A 15,036-nucleotide genomic window follows, 5' to 3' on the forward strand; every position below is an offset into this window, starting at 1 on the left:
TTCATTTCAACACCATCATATTCTTTGGTATTGGCTCAGGGACGCACTGAGTGTACAGACTTGTGACTCTCACATCAGAGGCTCCCGAGCACTTCCCGTTCCCATTATCTGGAGTGTGAGAGTCAGTGAGTCATGCCTGCTGTTGTTATGATGCTTTGCTTTTAATACAGAGAAAAACGGGGTGACAGTGACATGGGGGGTGAGAAAAAAGGAAGGAAGAAATAGATGAGGAGCGGAGAAAGGAGAGAATCCATATGATTTATGGCACGCCCTGTGTAGCAGCATGACGAGGCGCTGTGCTGATACACAGCTTGTGTGGAGTAACTGTGGTAAAAGTCATTGTATGACATGTGTGGGAGGTGTGCATGTAAACAAAATGTAACCCCTTCTGGAAAAGACCACCAGCTAAATAACACCACTCCGTCACAATATGTACTAAATGCATCTCAGACGACACTCACTAATCCTGCATGTGAAATGCCTCTGATTCATTCAGGAAACTGTATATGAAAAATTGCAGAGCCATGTTGATTTACCTGCACATTTCATTGAGAAATATGCTGTAGACTGAGGCATTTGAGAGCTCCAACAACATGCTATTTCGAAATAATGCTCAAATATTTTAAGATTACGGTTAAATTAATCCAGGCAAATGTAAACCCTATTTATGGATGAGTTGGATTTTTTTCTAAACGCAATGAAAATTGTTCTGATTTGTTAATTGGGTTGAACCTTCATTTATCTTGAGGAAGTAGTACTAGGAAAGATTTTCAGTTTTGACTGACAAAGGTACGGTGTGCAACTTAAGCTATTGTTAATGTGACACTTGGAATCACTCATCTTTGCTCTTCCCAGCTCTCACTGCTTTAAAATAGTTCTGCTTCACTCTTTACACTCCACTGCACTCATCACAGCCCTTCAGGGAGTCATTACAATAGTAAGAATACTAATAAACTTGCAGAATCACAGAGACAGTTGTATGAACAAAACATGTTTAGACTTCGCAAGAAAAGAGTAAAACTTTATGATCTAATGACATGGAAACCAGTACTCAACAAGCTTAGACTATGCCACGAGAAGCTCCTAACCATAGCTTGGCATTCAAATAACTAATCTTGAGGGGTAATAGGAAGTTACATAACCAAAGAAACAATCCTTTAGGAAAAGGGTCCAGAGGAACAAACCCTCAATAAAGTCTTAAAGCACTGATGGTGCAAGGCAGTGAAAACATGGAGACAAAAAAAGAATAACATCATAACCTAATGAGGTGTGTGTGTGTGTGTGTGTGTGTGTGTGTGTGTGTGTGTGTGTGTGTGTGTGTGTGTGTGTGTGTGTGTGTGTGTGTGTGTGTGTGTGACTGAGAAGTGTGTGTGTGTGTGTGACTGAGAAGTGTGTGTGTGTGTGTGACTGAGAAGTGTGTGTGTGTGTGTGTGACTGAGAAGTGTGTGTGACTGAGAAGTGTGTGTGACTGAGAAGTGTGTAAGACAGAGGGAAGGTTCTCGGCCATCCAGGTTTGGTTATTTGAAGGTCGATTAATATTAACGGAACTTCTTTCTTCTTGGTTCAGTCTGACTAAAGAAGCTGCTTGGATGAGTAGCAAAATGTTTTCCAACCAAGAAGACAGAAATCCATTTGGCATAATTTAACCGTCGGATGTGTAAGCCAGACTGAGGACCGTACATGTGTAGAGAAGAACAGACTAATGAAATAAGCATAATAGGGAAATATTCCACTTGCAAAACTGCAAATATTAGTATCCATAGTTCCATAGGTTTTTTTTGCTAAAAATTTAAATTAATGTTTTGCAGTTTTGAATATTTATACATAAACTGTCCAAATACTAGCTGTACACACACACACACACACCACTGTATATTTGTAAACATTCCACTGAAGCCGTATATGTGATTTATCTATTTGTATTTTGGAGTAATCAGACTTTTATTTGGCAGATTCTGCGATTTGGTCAACAGCATAACAGAGGAGACCTGGAAAGGTCCAGAGGAAGGAGACTGTGACACTGATACCTTAGAGGTAAGAAGAATGGATTCACTTTTAAAGTTTAGCTACACTTTACTTTTTATTATATTAAACCTAATCCTGAAGAGACCTTTTTTTTCTTTCTTGGACTGAACACAAGTGAATTATTGTTATATTAATCTGTTAATAAAGCCTCATTTCGCTTTACATACAGGAACCCTAAAATTGTAACCATGAAGACACATAGATTTAGACTTACTTTGAAAAACAAACGAAACCGAAACATTTCTTCACATAGCACTTTACTTTAATGTTTTCTCCGTGACTTAGATTTTGCTGGCTTCCCTCACTTGTAAGTCGCTTTGGATAAAAGCTTCTACCACAACACTAAATGTAAATCGTGGCATGGTGAAAAATAATATTTTATGAATGAACACTTAATTTATTGGATTCTCCTTAAGCCCTTTTTAGGCAAAATACGGACCAGTTTATCCTGTTTGTTTCTCAACATTTTTCAGTACATCCTGTTGTGGTTTTTTTGCAGTATGCTACTTTGCCTGCCTTTTAAAATGTCACAGGAAGTATATGGTGTAAATTTGCATTTCCATTAAAAGGATTGCACTGCAAAAACTGCCGTACTAGAAAGAAGAAAAACGTACTTAACTATAGTCAATGTGTGTTCTATTTAGTGAAAATCTGCCAATGGGCTAAATTTGTTTATAGCTAGTATGTTTTAAACTAGCGTAAAAGCCTATAAAAATGCATAAATGGCATAGAAGTGGCAGTCTCTTTATTCAGCTGAATTTAATCATTAATGGCACAATATAGGTTTAATAATTGGGCAAAAACAAGATTCCGACTTTCTTAAAATAAGCTCATTTAAGTTGGTGTCAAAAATCTATATTTTTAATATAACATTTAAGAAAATAGATTACTCATCTGCTGGTGAATCCTAGAATGTTGATACTTCCAATCCCAATGTGTATGATTAACAGAGCACACAGTAAAAGAAACACACACAAAAAAAGAAGCTGGATAGTGTAAATAATACCAGACTTATACTGTAGGCACTGCTTCTCCTTCTGCCTGTTGCTCAGGCAAACTAGAGCTCTGTAAGTCAGAGCCCTATAGATGGGGGGCCAAAATCAATAGCGGGTCTTCCTAAGTTCACTCTGTTTAAATATACATAAGCCATTGACCTTCTCCTTAAACACCTGAGACTTAGCAACATACAGAGTGTAATAATGTTATGAAGCAGCAGTCTGAGTCCTTATCCAGTGAGGCAGCATTATCCAGGTATTCAATACTATGTTATGGTGACATGTATGTCTGACCATTGTCAGAAGTGATTTGTGTGTTTAGACTTCACTTTGTGGTTTTCAGGGCAAGTAAGGCCCCTGTAACATCGGCCTTTGGTCAGTCTCTCAATACAACTTCAAGCTGCTGCATGTAACATTACAACAAAAGCATACAGTACAGTAACGTTGGAAACTACTTCCTGCTGTCTCTGTTTCTGTAGCTATCAAAGCTGGCCCAAACGTTTGAGATAGTATTTTTCAAAAGGCTTTCAGTTTTTCAGTCATTCATATTAGGATGTGCATGAGGCAGTTTTGTTAATGGTAATTATGTGAAATGTAAAGCCGTTAGTTCTCTGAACAAAAAGATTGACACTTGACAATTAATAAGAATACATTAATAAACTTTAAATAGTGCCATTTTATAAGATTCTTACATTGGGAAGTTGTTTAAGTGCTCTTATTCTTAAAAAAGAAAAACAATCTTGTTCCTCTGCTTGGACATCATACAGAATTGTTAAACAAGGCTTTTTTTTTTTAACACAAATCTTTTTTTTTTTCTTTTTTTTTTTGCAGTGTGAAATAATTACCAAAAAACTAACAACCAAAAAGCCAGACATCGCTGAATTCATAGCTGCAGTGTTTACAGTGCATGTCTTCTTTGTAACATATTGTAAACATCTGCATGTATAAAATTCCCCACAATTTGCATTGTAACTGCATTGAAACTCGCCTGCAGAGACCGACAAGTGAACGGTAACCTGCTGTGATAAGGCCTAGATTCTGCTAGTGTGCTTTGTGCTGTGCAAAACAGACACCTGCTGCTGCATTCACCTGTCTTCACCAGTGGAGCCTGTGAAAAGGAAAAGCTAATTACCTTAAACGCTGCCGCACCCGTTTTGACTCAGCACGATACAGATCAGATGTCTAACTGGTTTCTCTCAGGAGATAGTTCTATATGTGTGTTTGATCAGGCAACACGTGACTCATCGGGCTGAATTTACTGTGCACATTTCTCTAGCATCAGCACAGTCAGTCCTAAAGCCAGGCTCTTACTCAGTCTGTTTCCTCTAAACATTAATCACATGTTTCTGCACAAAAAAAATCTTTTGACCTATTTAAGGTTTGAAGTCACATTGCAGTAAAAACGTTAATGTACACTGTACACTGTATTTTTAGGTGTAAATAAAAAATACAGCCTTCGAGTTACTTCTGTTGTATAGATGCTTGACATTTTTACCACTGCGTCTTTCAATTTAATTCAGAGAATTTGGCTAATTTGTTATGAAATATAGGACGTCACATTTAAGGTCTGACGTGTGTTAATAATACACAATGTAACATTAAATCTACATCATTTAACTGTTAATATGCTTTGCTGTTGCCCTACAGTATGACTATGAGTACGATGAGCACGGAGAGAGGGTAGTTCTGGGAAAAGGTACATTTGGAGTGGTGTACGCTGGACGAGACCTCAGTAACCAAGTGCGACTGGCCATCAAAGAAATACCAGAGAGAGATAGCAGGTGAGGACAAAAGGCACATTTCTTTAATCATTCATGCAGATAAACCAAAATGACACATTTTATTTTCAAATGCATCCAAACAAACTGGTTCTTGTTGCTGGTTAGACTAAACAAAAAACGACAAACTAAATGACACGTCCCAAGCTTAATGCATCTGTATCTTTACACTGCTGCACAGCCTCATGATACTGTAGCTCTGGAAAAGAGACTGATATGTCTTCCCTGTAGCATATCCTGTTGTGTACATTTCAGAACTTGCAGCATTTTTGGGGATGCTGTTATTTCCATCTGTCATACCTAATGAAATGTTGGTGTAGGTATACATAATAGATCTGAGTCTGTATTGGTAAATACTAAAAAATAAAGAAATAACTTCGGTCACATTCAAAAGTGTCTTTACTCACTGGTAATTTCTATTTGTCTGCATTCTGCATTAACTTATTTGTCTGTACTGTAGACGTCAGTTGTTATCTGAAAAAACATAAGCCAGACACAGTGCTGCACTGCGTGGCATGTTTCCTTAATATAAAACGAGCAATTTAGAGCCACATAATGCAGTAAATTGCGTCACGTTTATGAAAGCTCATGCAGTTACTACTCTGTCTGTGTCTGTATAGGAATTGTTTAGGAAAATGCAATTATTTAGCAAAGGACAAAAGTTATCTTTTAAAAGACCCAGGTGTTGTCTAAAAACTTTAATCAGAACCATCCTACCAAGTAAAATAAGAAACATTGCACCAAGTGAGCCCAGTGGGGCTTTAAAAGCAATTACAATTAGTCATTTAGCAGATGTTATTATCCAAAACAAGTCACAAGTAAGGAGCACACATCACGGGTAAGTTGGGATACAGTGTTTGGACTTGTGGGCTGGGGGAACTGGGAGCTGAACAACTATTGATCTTGTGGTTTTTTGACAACTGTTCTACGAACTACGCAAACTATGGATATTAATCTGTACTGTAGTCGGACTGGGGAATTTCCTAAGGCCAATGCTTGGACTTTTATTTGAGATTTGTGTACTTCTACGAGCTATGTACACAGTGTATCTCATTTTACTACATGTGGTGCTCATTTGTACATTACAAACTGACACCCGCTGTGTAATGGACCCACAGTTCACTGCGAAATTGCTGACACGTGTGACTCAGAGTAGAGGAATCAAGATTGTGTCACCCTTGTGAAGGAGTACATGTACATGCATCCTCAAACACACGACTTCAAAAAGTTCAGTTAGTGGTGAATATTAACAAAGTCCAGAGGATGAATTTATTTGGTGACACCCTATTCTTTGCTTTAGCACCAACATCAACTGAAATGTCTTATTTGCATACGATGTATTTCATAGCGAACCCCACAGATTGTCTTGGAATTGGCTCGGCATGCTCATGTTTTGAAGCCGCTCTCAGCACATCTCCATGTAATTCTTATTTCCTGAGCAAAAATTAAATTGCAGCCTGAATGTAAACAAACGTCTAAGCTGTTAATGACGTCTCGTCTTATTCTGCACTGGTGTACTCGTTCACTGGAGCGTGCTGCTTTTCCCCAGCTGAGAGTGTGAAGCACAAATCAGCAGTGTCCCTTGTGACTTCAGGCTTTCATTGGGATGGCATCCACTTTAGTGACTGGTTAGTGGTGAGCAGTGAAAGCAAACCCCCTCCCTCCTGTTTGCCTTTTGTTCCTACCACTGTCACAGCTCAAAATGCTCATCTCCTCATTGTTTCCACCTACTCATCTCAGATTGCAAGACTCTCACGGACTGGTTGGTTCCACACTTTTCTTCTTCTAATCACATCGAAAGGTCAGCAGGGCACTCGGCTGCAAAGAATGTGGGGAATTTCAGTGAATAATTCAGAAGTGGACTGACCTGTCAAGACAGGCGCACAAAAAGAGAGTGAGAGCGTGGAAGTGGTTTGTGCAGAGAGTTGATTGTGAAAAATGATAAGCAGGCAGAAATGCTTTCAGCACACGGGCACCTGTTGTTTTAGTTTAAATGTCACATTCAGACTGTTTTTTCCGGTTCACGTTTAGCTGCCTTGTTTATATGGGTGTCATTCTAATGAAAAGACACATGAATTGCAGTAGCTTCTGAGAAACACACACAGACTACCAAGCCGTCTTTAGTCATGCTATTATTATTCATATTATTTCTTAATTTGTTTAGGACTGGTTTAATTATTTATGTTGGCTAAAATGATCATTTGATTCATGTAAAAGATATAAACCAAGAAGAATTTTAAGAGGCCTTCATTTAGCAAAAAACTAAACTTTAAAAGATGGATATTTTCAGGTTTCATTCACTTTCAGCAATATTAAATGAATTACTTTTGTCTTACCAAGGCTGTCGTTCTAACCTCATTCACATATAGTTATTAATCTCTCTTTCTTTTTTTTTATTTATGATAAAAAGATTAAACTAGTGTATCTTCCTATTCTCATCTGTTCCTGTCTATTGTAGGCTGTAACACGGTGTTTGATGCCTCGTCATTTTTTTAATGCAGATACTCTCAGCCGCTCCACGAGGAGATCGCCCTGCACAAGCACTTGAAGCACAAGAACATTGTCCAGTATCTCGGCTCCATTAGTGAGAATGGCTTCATCAAGATCTTCATGGAGCAGGTTCCTGGAGGTGAGAGACCCGTTCACTCTGTCAGGCTTTTATGAAGCGGACATAAAGAAAGTAAAATAACTATAAACTAATTGAAATGTTTTAACAAAGGGTAATTTCTTCAAACTTACCTCATCTGAAATTCTTTAAGTAACAGTTAAGTAACTTGTTTCAGTACTTCTGTTTCTTTTTGTATGATTTACTGTCAGCCCTTATTACTTTAAAGAGCAGAGTTGGCCGATTTTTACAGTTAGTTAAAGATCTTTGAATACATTTTACAGGGTCAACAACGCAGGGCAAAACTAAAAAGCTACTCGTAGAACATTGTTCACCTTTGCCGTCAAAAGATCAGTTTTACATTCATATGTAAGGATCAGCGGCTTCCAGCTGGTCCCTTCAGGGCGTCACCACAGCGAGACATGTTCCACAAGTTGTTTGGCATGAGTTTTGACCTTCCTGCCGCAACCCTCCCATTTTGTCCGGGCTCGGGGCCACCACCAGGGTGGGATTAGAGCCTGTGGGCTTCTGTATCCCAAACCAATGCTCTATGATTGAGCCACCAGCCCCCCCCATGTTTTGCAACTCTTCCTGAGCTACCTGAATACCCATGAATGCTCTGAATTTCCAGACTATTTAGGCCTATGCTAATCTAAGATCAGAGTGAGCATATTGATTGTTGTCACATTGTGTGCAGGGAGTCTGTCTGCGCTGCTGAGGTCAAAGTGGGGCCCTCTGAAAAACAACGAGCCCACCATAGGCTTCTACACGCGGCAAATCCTGGAGGGGCTCAAGTACCTGCACGACAACCAGATAGCACACAGAGACATCAAGGTGACTAAACACAAGTTAATATTGTTTGTCTTGCAGGCTCTTTTTCAGAAACGTTTTATGTAAGGACTAATTAAACTCAAAACCTTTTAGGATTTTTAAAAACAATGGTTTCAGTTCTACAAGGTCCAATGTCATTAAAGTACTCACACTTACTGTTACTACTATTCCTGTTAGATAGGTCTTTCCTTTAGAAAAGGAACACTGCTGCACCATAGATGGCACATTTAACATTACACATTACACACATTTAACATAAACAGGAACTGTGATAAGCTCCAAACTATGTAGTGCACCACCTGTAGGAATCTCCGGAAAGCTTCATCAACACATGATCCAGGGGAAAATATGTTTGTTTTTTTTGTTTTTTTAAATACACCCACCGTCTTAAAAATAAGGCCCTGCAGACATAAAAAATTATAACTTACAGACACATGCTGTAGTATTAGCAAGTCTGGGACTTTCTTGCACCAAGCTGAAGATATATATTAAAACTATTTAAGGATAGCGATTAAAGATTGGAGCTGAGTTCTTCAACCTACAGTTGATGCTTTCACTGGTTGCATGTTTAATGAATATTCAGTCCCTGTGACACTCAGTGCACAGACTCCTCCATGTGGGCACCTGATTTACAATGTCATCATATAAACAAAGACCCATGTTTTGGCTGCGAGGCTGTCTTGGAAGGAGGAGGGGGAGAAGGACACTGTCACCTCACATTACTTCAGTGTCATCGTGGAAATTCAGCACTGAATAAGTCTACACTATCTGTCCTTATGCATTTTCCTTTCAATCTGCAGGGTGATAATGTTCTTATCAACACCTACAGTGGAATCCTGAAGATATCAGACTTTGGCACATCTAAGAGGTTGGCTGGGATCAACCCCTGCACTGAAACTTTCACAGGTACACTCTGACCTACTTCCACAAAATGGATGTTTTCACAAAAGAACAAAGGTCTAAACTTTGCTCAGTAGTGGCTGTAAATAACACTGAGCAGTGAGGTAACCCTACACAGATAAGAGCCTTTGGCTGTCACCCTTTCAGTACAGTAATCCGACCTAGTTACAAGTGATACTGGGATCTGAGAATAGATAACTGTTGCTGTTAAGTGACGTTGGGTTTGGCATGAGTCTGCGGTCCAGTCCCATTGTGTGAAACCTGCACCACTGCAGCCAATCGCTGCTTGGATTAGATCATCTGACAGCTGATTGGAGCAGACAGGGACTTACCGTGAATGGTGGAGCTCTTTCAGGAAACTGGGCGACTCCTTTTTATAGCCCAGGCTTGCTATAAATGCTTCCCTGCCTGTTTTTAGCTCAGTACATGAGCTTTTAAAAGCAGCAAAGACAGCAGCCAGGAGGCTATTATTAGAACTGAAGAGTCCCTTTAATGCAGACCTGAAAATGTTAGTTTGGTCTGAGCTGGGATTATTTGATAACACAGAGAGGCTGTTTAATGTTATAAGCGCTGGTAAAGCTTTTGTAACCTCATTGGGTATTTGTAAGAATTGTTATCACCTCGGGGCAACTATTTTTGGCATTGACATCTGTGTCTTTCACATACTGTTGACGTCACTTTTACCCAACACAGACTGGAACACTGTGGCCTTGTTTAAGGTAGCACAATAATTTATAATGGTTTTGTACAATCACTGCAGTGCCCACTGACAACTCCAAAAAATCATCTCCTGTGATCATTTTATCCTTAGAATTACATGTGGAACAGTTGGAGACATGCACAAAGAGCTCATCTAAGCAAAACTGATCCTGGCTCCAGCTAGATTTATAATAAATAGGTGATTGTGACATTGGATCTTCTTGTCTAACTCTCTGCAAGCATATAAATAAATAAAGGTTTAAAAAAAAAACTATATATATATATATATATATATATATTATTATTTTATTTTATTTTATTTTTTTTTTAGTTCTAGGCTTTATTAAACATAAAGTCTGTTTAAAAAATACTTTTCTTTAAAGACAGCCTTGACAAATGTAAGCCATTACCAATAAATTAATGAGCATTCCCTGCTAAACATGGTTAATAAAAAACATTTATTTGTTAATTGTTTTAGCCCTGGCACTTCAGGGAACTGATCACTAACTATTATTTAAGTATCTGGCTCCCTAATAATGAATTTATTATGTTTTTTGTTCATTTCTAGGAACACTACAGTACATGGCTCCTGAAATTATTGACAAAGGTCCTCGGGGCTATGGAAAACCAGCAGACATCTGGTCTCTGGGCTGCACCATAATAGAAATGGCAACTGGGAAACCACCTTTCTATGAACTGGGAGAACCGCAAGCTGCCATGTTCAAGGTGAGATGTGCTGTTAATAGCAAATTGCATCATCTTCCAGGGTTATTTTTAGCAAACAGGTTGTAGAAGGCAGGACGTTGTCCAATCAGTGTTGGTCAGCTGTGCCTGAGAGCAGCTGTGGCTCCGCCGTTTCAACACAACTCAGGATGTGGTCAGTTTTCATATCTGAGAGCTGATAAGTGATCTCACATACCGTACATCTTGTGTGTTAACTCGTTTTCTTTCACCCTTTTGTTATCATATCAGATGCATGCAAACCACCATTAGAAATGAAGTGCATTGAAACTTGGTTAAGTCCTAACTTGTTCTTGAATTAGGTGGTGATAAACTAAATAAGTATCATTATGTTAAACTTAGCAAACATCAACAGTGAAACTTTTAAAGACCTGGTATCATGGTAAACAAAAAAGCTGAGCTTTGTCTCTGCAGTGTGTTTAAGTTGTTTACATTTTTAAAATCCCCCGCTGATTCAGTTGCAACACTTTACAAAAGTATCAAACTCCTGTTATGTAATAATAATTCAAAATAAGTGTGAGATCCTAACAGAAGTTGAATAAAGATACTGTTTGTACACCAGCTTAATGACTGCAGATATGATTTTAAAAATTTCCAAAACACAATCTTTTTCTTTTAACATTCAAAGTGACCCTTTTTAATGTCTATCTTAAAAAACGTACTTTTCCTAGGTTAACCTCATTAGACACAAACGTAATAATGAGCAACTTTCCCATTTTATAAAAACAAATGCACCAGCATTGCTTTACCACCTGTGTGTAGAAACTCAGAAACTGACTGTATAGGGGTATTTGTTTGACCATAAACACAGGCTCCCTCTCGTCTTTTTTTTTCCAGTTTTTGTTTGCATGTGTCTTTGTTTAAAAACAACTTATACCATGTATTTGCTTTGGATGCAAATGTAAAGTGCTACACACAATGAATGAAATGATGTGTGGTTTGTTAATGACAGTGAAAGTTTGTCTGGAAGTAACTGTGACACTGTCAAAGATCTGAATGTGATTTTAATTAAAAGGTTGTAGACATGTGTTACTGGGTTGATTATATCTTGTAGTACACAAATACAAATGTAGAAATTAGGATATCCTGCATCACAATATTTCAGAATTTCTGGAACTGCAATTACAAACATCTCTCATCTCTAATGTTGTGTCTGGACTTGCAGTGATGTGTAGTTTTACCAAATATTACAGCAGGCTTCATATACTCTTCACTCATCCTTGAGGAATGTCTCCAGGGAGGGGCATCTCCCTGCTAATCTTAAGTCAACATTCCTCAGCAGTAACGTCAGGAATTTCTAGCCTTCTTATTGCAATGAGTCTCGCACTTGAACTTTGAACATTATTGCTCTCAGCTGCTGCTAAAAGCTACTGCTGAGCCTGAAAGACAGTCTAGAGTTCACTGGATAAACCCGTGCTTTACACCTGAGTAATTCTCCATGCAGCAAGTCAAATAATTTACCCCAGGTGTAGGACACATCAGAGTTCACTGTACTCTCAGCGTTTGGTGTTCAACTGAAGCCATGGCTCCTTCTGGTTCTCTCCGAATAACATTTCTGTCCTTTAACTTCAGGTGGGTATGTTTAAGATCCACCCAGAGATCCCCGAGTCCATGTCGCCGGAGGCCAAGGCCTTCATCCTGCGCTGTTTCGAGCCCGACCCTGACCATCGAGCCACCGCCCTTGACCTGCTCACTGACGAGTTCCTCACGGTCACCAGCCGCAAGAAGAAGAGCAAGAGCAGCTTCACGGGTACGACTGAGTGCTAATCCGAAGTTATGTCATGGCAACAAACAGAATTGCCAAGAAACTGAGCATTGAAAAATGCCTTTTTAGTCTGTACCAAACTTTGTTGCCCAAACCTACAGCAATAGACACTGACTTAAATCTGTCTACTTTGCACTGAAAGCTGTCTGTAATATTTGCATGTTTTTCCTTTACAGTAGCATAGTAATCTGAAGGTCCCCAGTTTGATACATTTTTTTATTTTTATAATATTTAAAAAATCGACTTCAAAATGAGGTAAACCATAGTGGAAAGACCATAAATAGCAAGTCTAAATCGCCCTGCGCATAACGTCATGTAAGACATCAACTGGTATTTAAGCAGCAGTATTTGTACTTTGCTATACAAACAAAATATAATGTGCAGCGAATGGATTATGTACTTTGTCTGTTGTTCTTAGGTGTATCTATACAGCACCTGCTAATAATTGCCACCTGCTATACCTGCTCCTCGAAGACAAAATGTTCTTCATCCAACTCGAACACACCCTTAATCCTCATTGTCTAGGTTGGAGTTTGTGTTGGGTTTCCATCGCACAACAGTAATGCTATCATGTGTCCTGGCGCCAGCAGAAAAAGAACAAAAGAATTAATAGCTCCTGCTCCACCGCATACTTGGAAATGTTATTCTGCCAGTTTTACATGGAAGTCCTGTTCTGTTTTGTTCTCCGATAACTGCTGACACATTTATGCTCTTCTCCCACAGCTCTGACACCAGGGTCAGGTGAGTTACCCTTCCTCTTTCAGACATATACCACTTACCAGTAGAGGGACCTTTTTACACACTGCATGTCAGTTGCATGAACATCTGCCTGCTCTGCCGAGCAGTGTCTAGGCTACAGTTTTCATTTTATTCTCATGCCAGTGGATACCTAGCTTTCACGACTCTGCCCTTTGCAACAACTCAAATAGGCGTTACACAACATGACTCCTTTCAAAATACCTGACTGTCTTTATAATCCCTGTTTTGTAATTTACACACAATGGCTGCCAGATACGTCAGGCAGAGCTCTTCTCCCTTAAAAGGATGAAAGATTAGGATTGATTTGAGACATTATAATCTGATTTAAGGTGTTCTGTGCCAATTTTCCATGAGCAATATTGCTCATTTAAATGTCCAGCTCTCTTTGTTACTAAAGAGCAGTTCATTCTTCCTGAAAACAGTCTGTGCTGCGGAGAAATATTTGGTAGTCAGTGCAGAAATGTTGCTTCTTGGACCTTTTCAGGTTTTATTTGTTTATTTGTGTCCTTCAGAGTATCTCCGCAGTATCTCCCTGCCCGTGCCTGTGGTGGTGGAGGACACCAGCAGCAGCAGTGAGTACGGCTCAGTCTCCCCTGACAACGACCTCAACACCAACCCCTTTATTTTCAAGCCCAGCGTCAAGTGCTACAGCGAGAAGGATGTAAAGGGGCCCAGGTCCCTCTTCCTCAGGTAGAACCAGTGGGACCAAGGCATGTTTTCATTTTAAGTAGTGGGGGGGCATGTATTCTTTTTTTATTTGCTTATTATTGCAGTGAAATAAAGCATTTATTGCTGATTGATCATTGATGTGAAGACATTTTCTAAACTGATTCTTATGCAAATGTATAAATATAAACCTATAGTTTCCAGCCTTTTCAGCTTGTGACCCCCCCAAAACAAAGCTTATCAATTACGAGCTTCTTTTTTTATCTTTTTCATTTAAATTGAAACCTAAGGTAAAAATTCTTTTAATTAAAGTAACATTTTTATTTTACATGGAATATCTCTGTAATTATATCCTGACCACTTAGATATTGCAGCCACTGTTTATGTTTAATGAGAGGCTTTTTCTTCTCAAACAAGATTAATAAACACTGGAATCAATGTTTGTGAATTTTAATTTTATTCTAATTTCTAACACATTTTAAAAGTTATTACAATACCAAAATGGATACCAGCTCTCAAAAATCAGTACAGCCTGAAACCTGATATATGAAAACAGATGACCAAAAATGATGATCAGTTTTATACTTTATAAGCAAGTCTGGAGAATTTCAAATATATTAAGCACATAGACATCATAAATATATGTATGTCTATATCTTTTTTTGCCAGAAAGTCATTTTTGTAACTTTTAAACGGGATAGGCGATTTGGATGATGGCTGAATGAATGGATACTTTTGACCTTAATGTTTATGTATCATATTTATGTTTACATGTCATGGCCTTCATTTGCTTATGGTTGACACATTTGTTCAACGCTGGCCCAAAAAATAAGACAATGAAAACTAAACAAATAGATTTAACCCAATATCAAGTCTCAATATACCGAGACGATTATGTACAATGAACTAAAACGGAACAAACTATAAGTAACATATAACACAAAGATGGTAGTGTGCATGAAACTGAAGCATGATTAGTAAATCAGTGTCAGTTCAGAGAACCTGAAGCCACATTATTCTGTTTTATTTTCTCCTCAGCATTCCTGTGGAAAACTTTGAGGACCACAGTGCTCCTCCATCCCCTGATGAAAAGGATTCAGGGTTCTTTATGCTTCGGAAGGACAGCGAAAGGCGGGCCACCCTGCATCGCATCCTGACGGAGGACCGCGACAAGGTGGTTGGAAACCTGATGGAGGCCCTGTCACAGGTTGGGACAAACTGTCAGATGAAGATGGGATAGATGTAGTCAAACCCTTGACTACATATGTGTAT

The 15,036-nt window shown here is 38.8% G+C and overlaps 1 protein-coding gene across 4 annotated transcripts in view; it reads left to right on the top strand.

The window, feature by feature from the left end:
• The window catches only part of map3k5 (mitogen-activated protein kinase kinase kinase 5), a 62,321-nt gene that overhangs the window by 39,411 nt on the left and 7,874 nt on the right, over positions 1 to 15,036 (top strand). For all 4 annotated transcript variants that reach the window (XM_067482968.1, XM_067482965.1, XM_067482966.1 and 1 more), the window contains 10 exons: positions 1,953 to 2,034; positions 4,668 to 4,801; positions 7,300 to 7,427; positions 8,101 to 8,237; positions 9,035 to 9,140; positions 10,402 to 10,559; positions 12,147 to 12,324; positions 13,063 to 13,080; positions 13,611 to 13,788; positions 14,803 to 14,971. In XM_067482968.1, the coding sequence (XP_067339069.1) occupies positions 1,953 to 2,034; positions 4,668 to 4,801; positions 7,300 to 7,427; positions 8,101 to 8,237; positions 9,035 to 9,140; positions 10,402 to 10,559; positions 12,147 to 12,324; positions 13,063 to 13,080; positions 13,611 to 13,788; positions 14,803 to 14,971 (1,288 nt within the window). The remainder of the gene's footprint in view (positions 1 to 1,952; positions 2,035 to 4,667; positions 4,802 to 7,299; positions 7,428 to 8,100; positions 8,238 to 9,034; positions 9,141 to 10,401; positions 10,560 to 12,146; positions 12,325 to 13,062; positions 13,081 to 13,610; positions 13,789 to 14,802; positions 14,972 to 15,036) is intronic.

Source organism: Channa argus, chromosome 17 (assembly GCF_033026475.1).
Source record: "Channa argus isolate prfri chromosome 17, Channa argus male v1.0, whole genome shotgun sequence".
NCBI classification, from domain to species: Eukaryota; Metazoa; Chordata; class Actinopteri; order Anabantiformes; family Channidae; genus Channa; species Channa argus.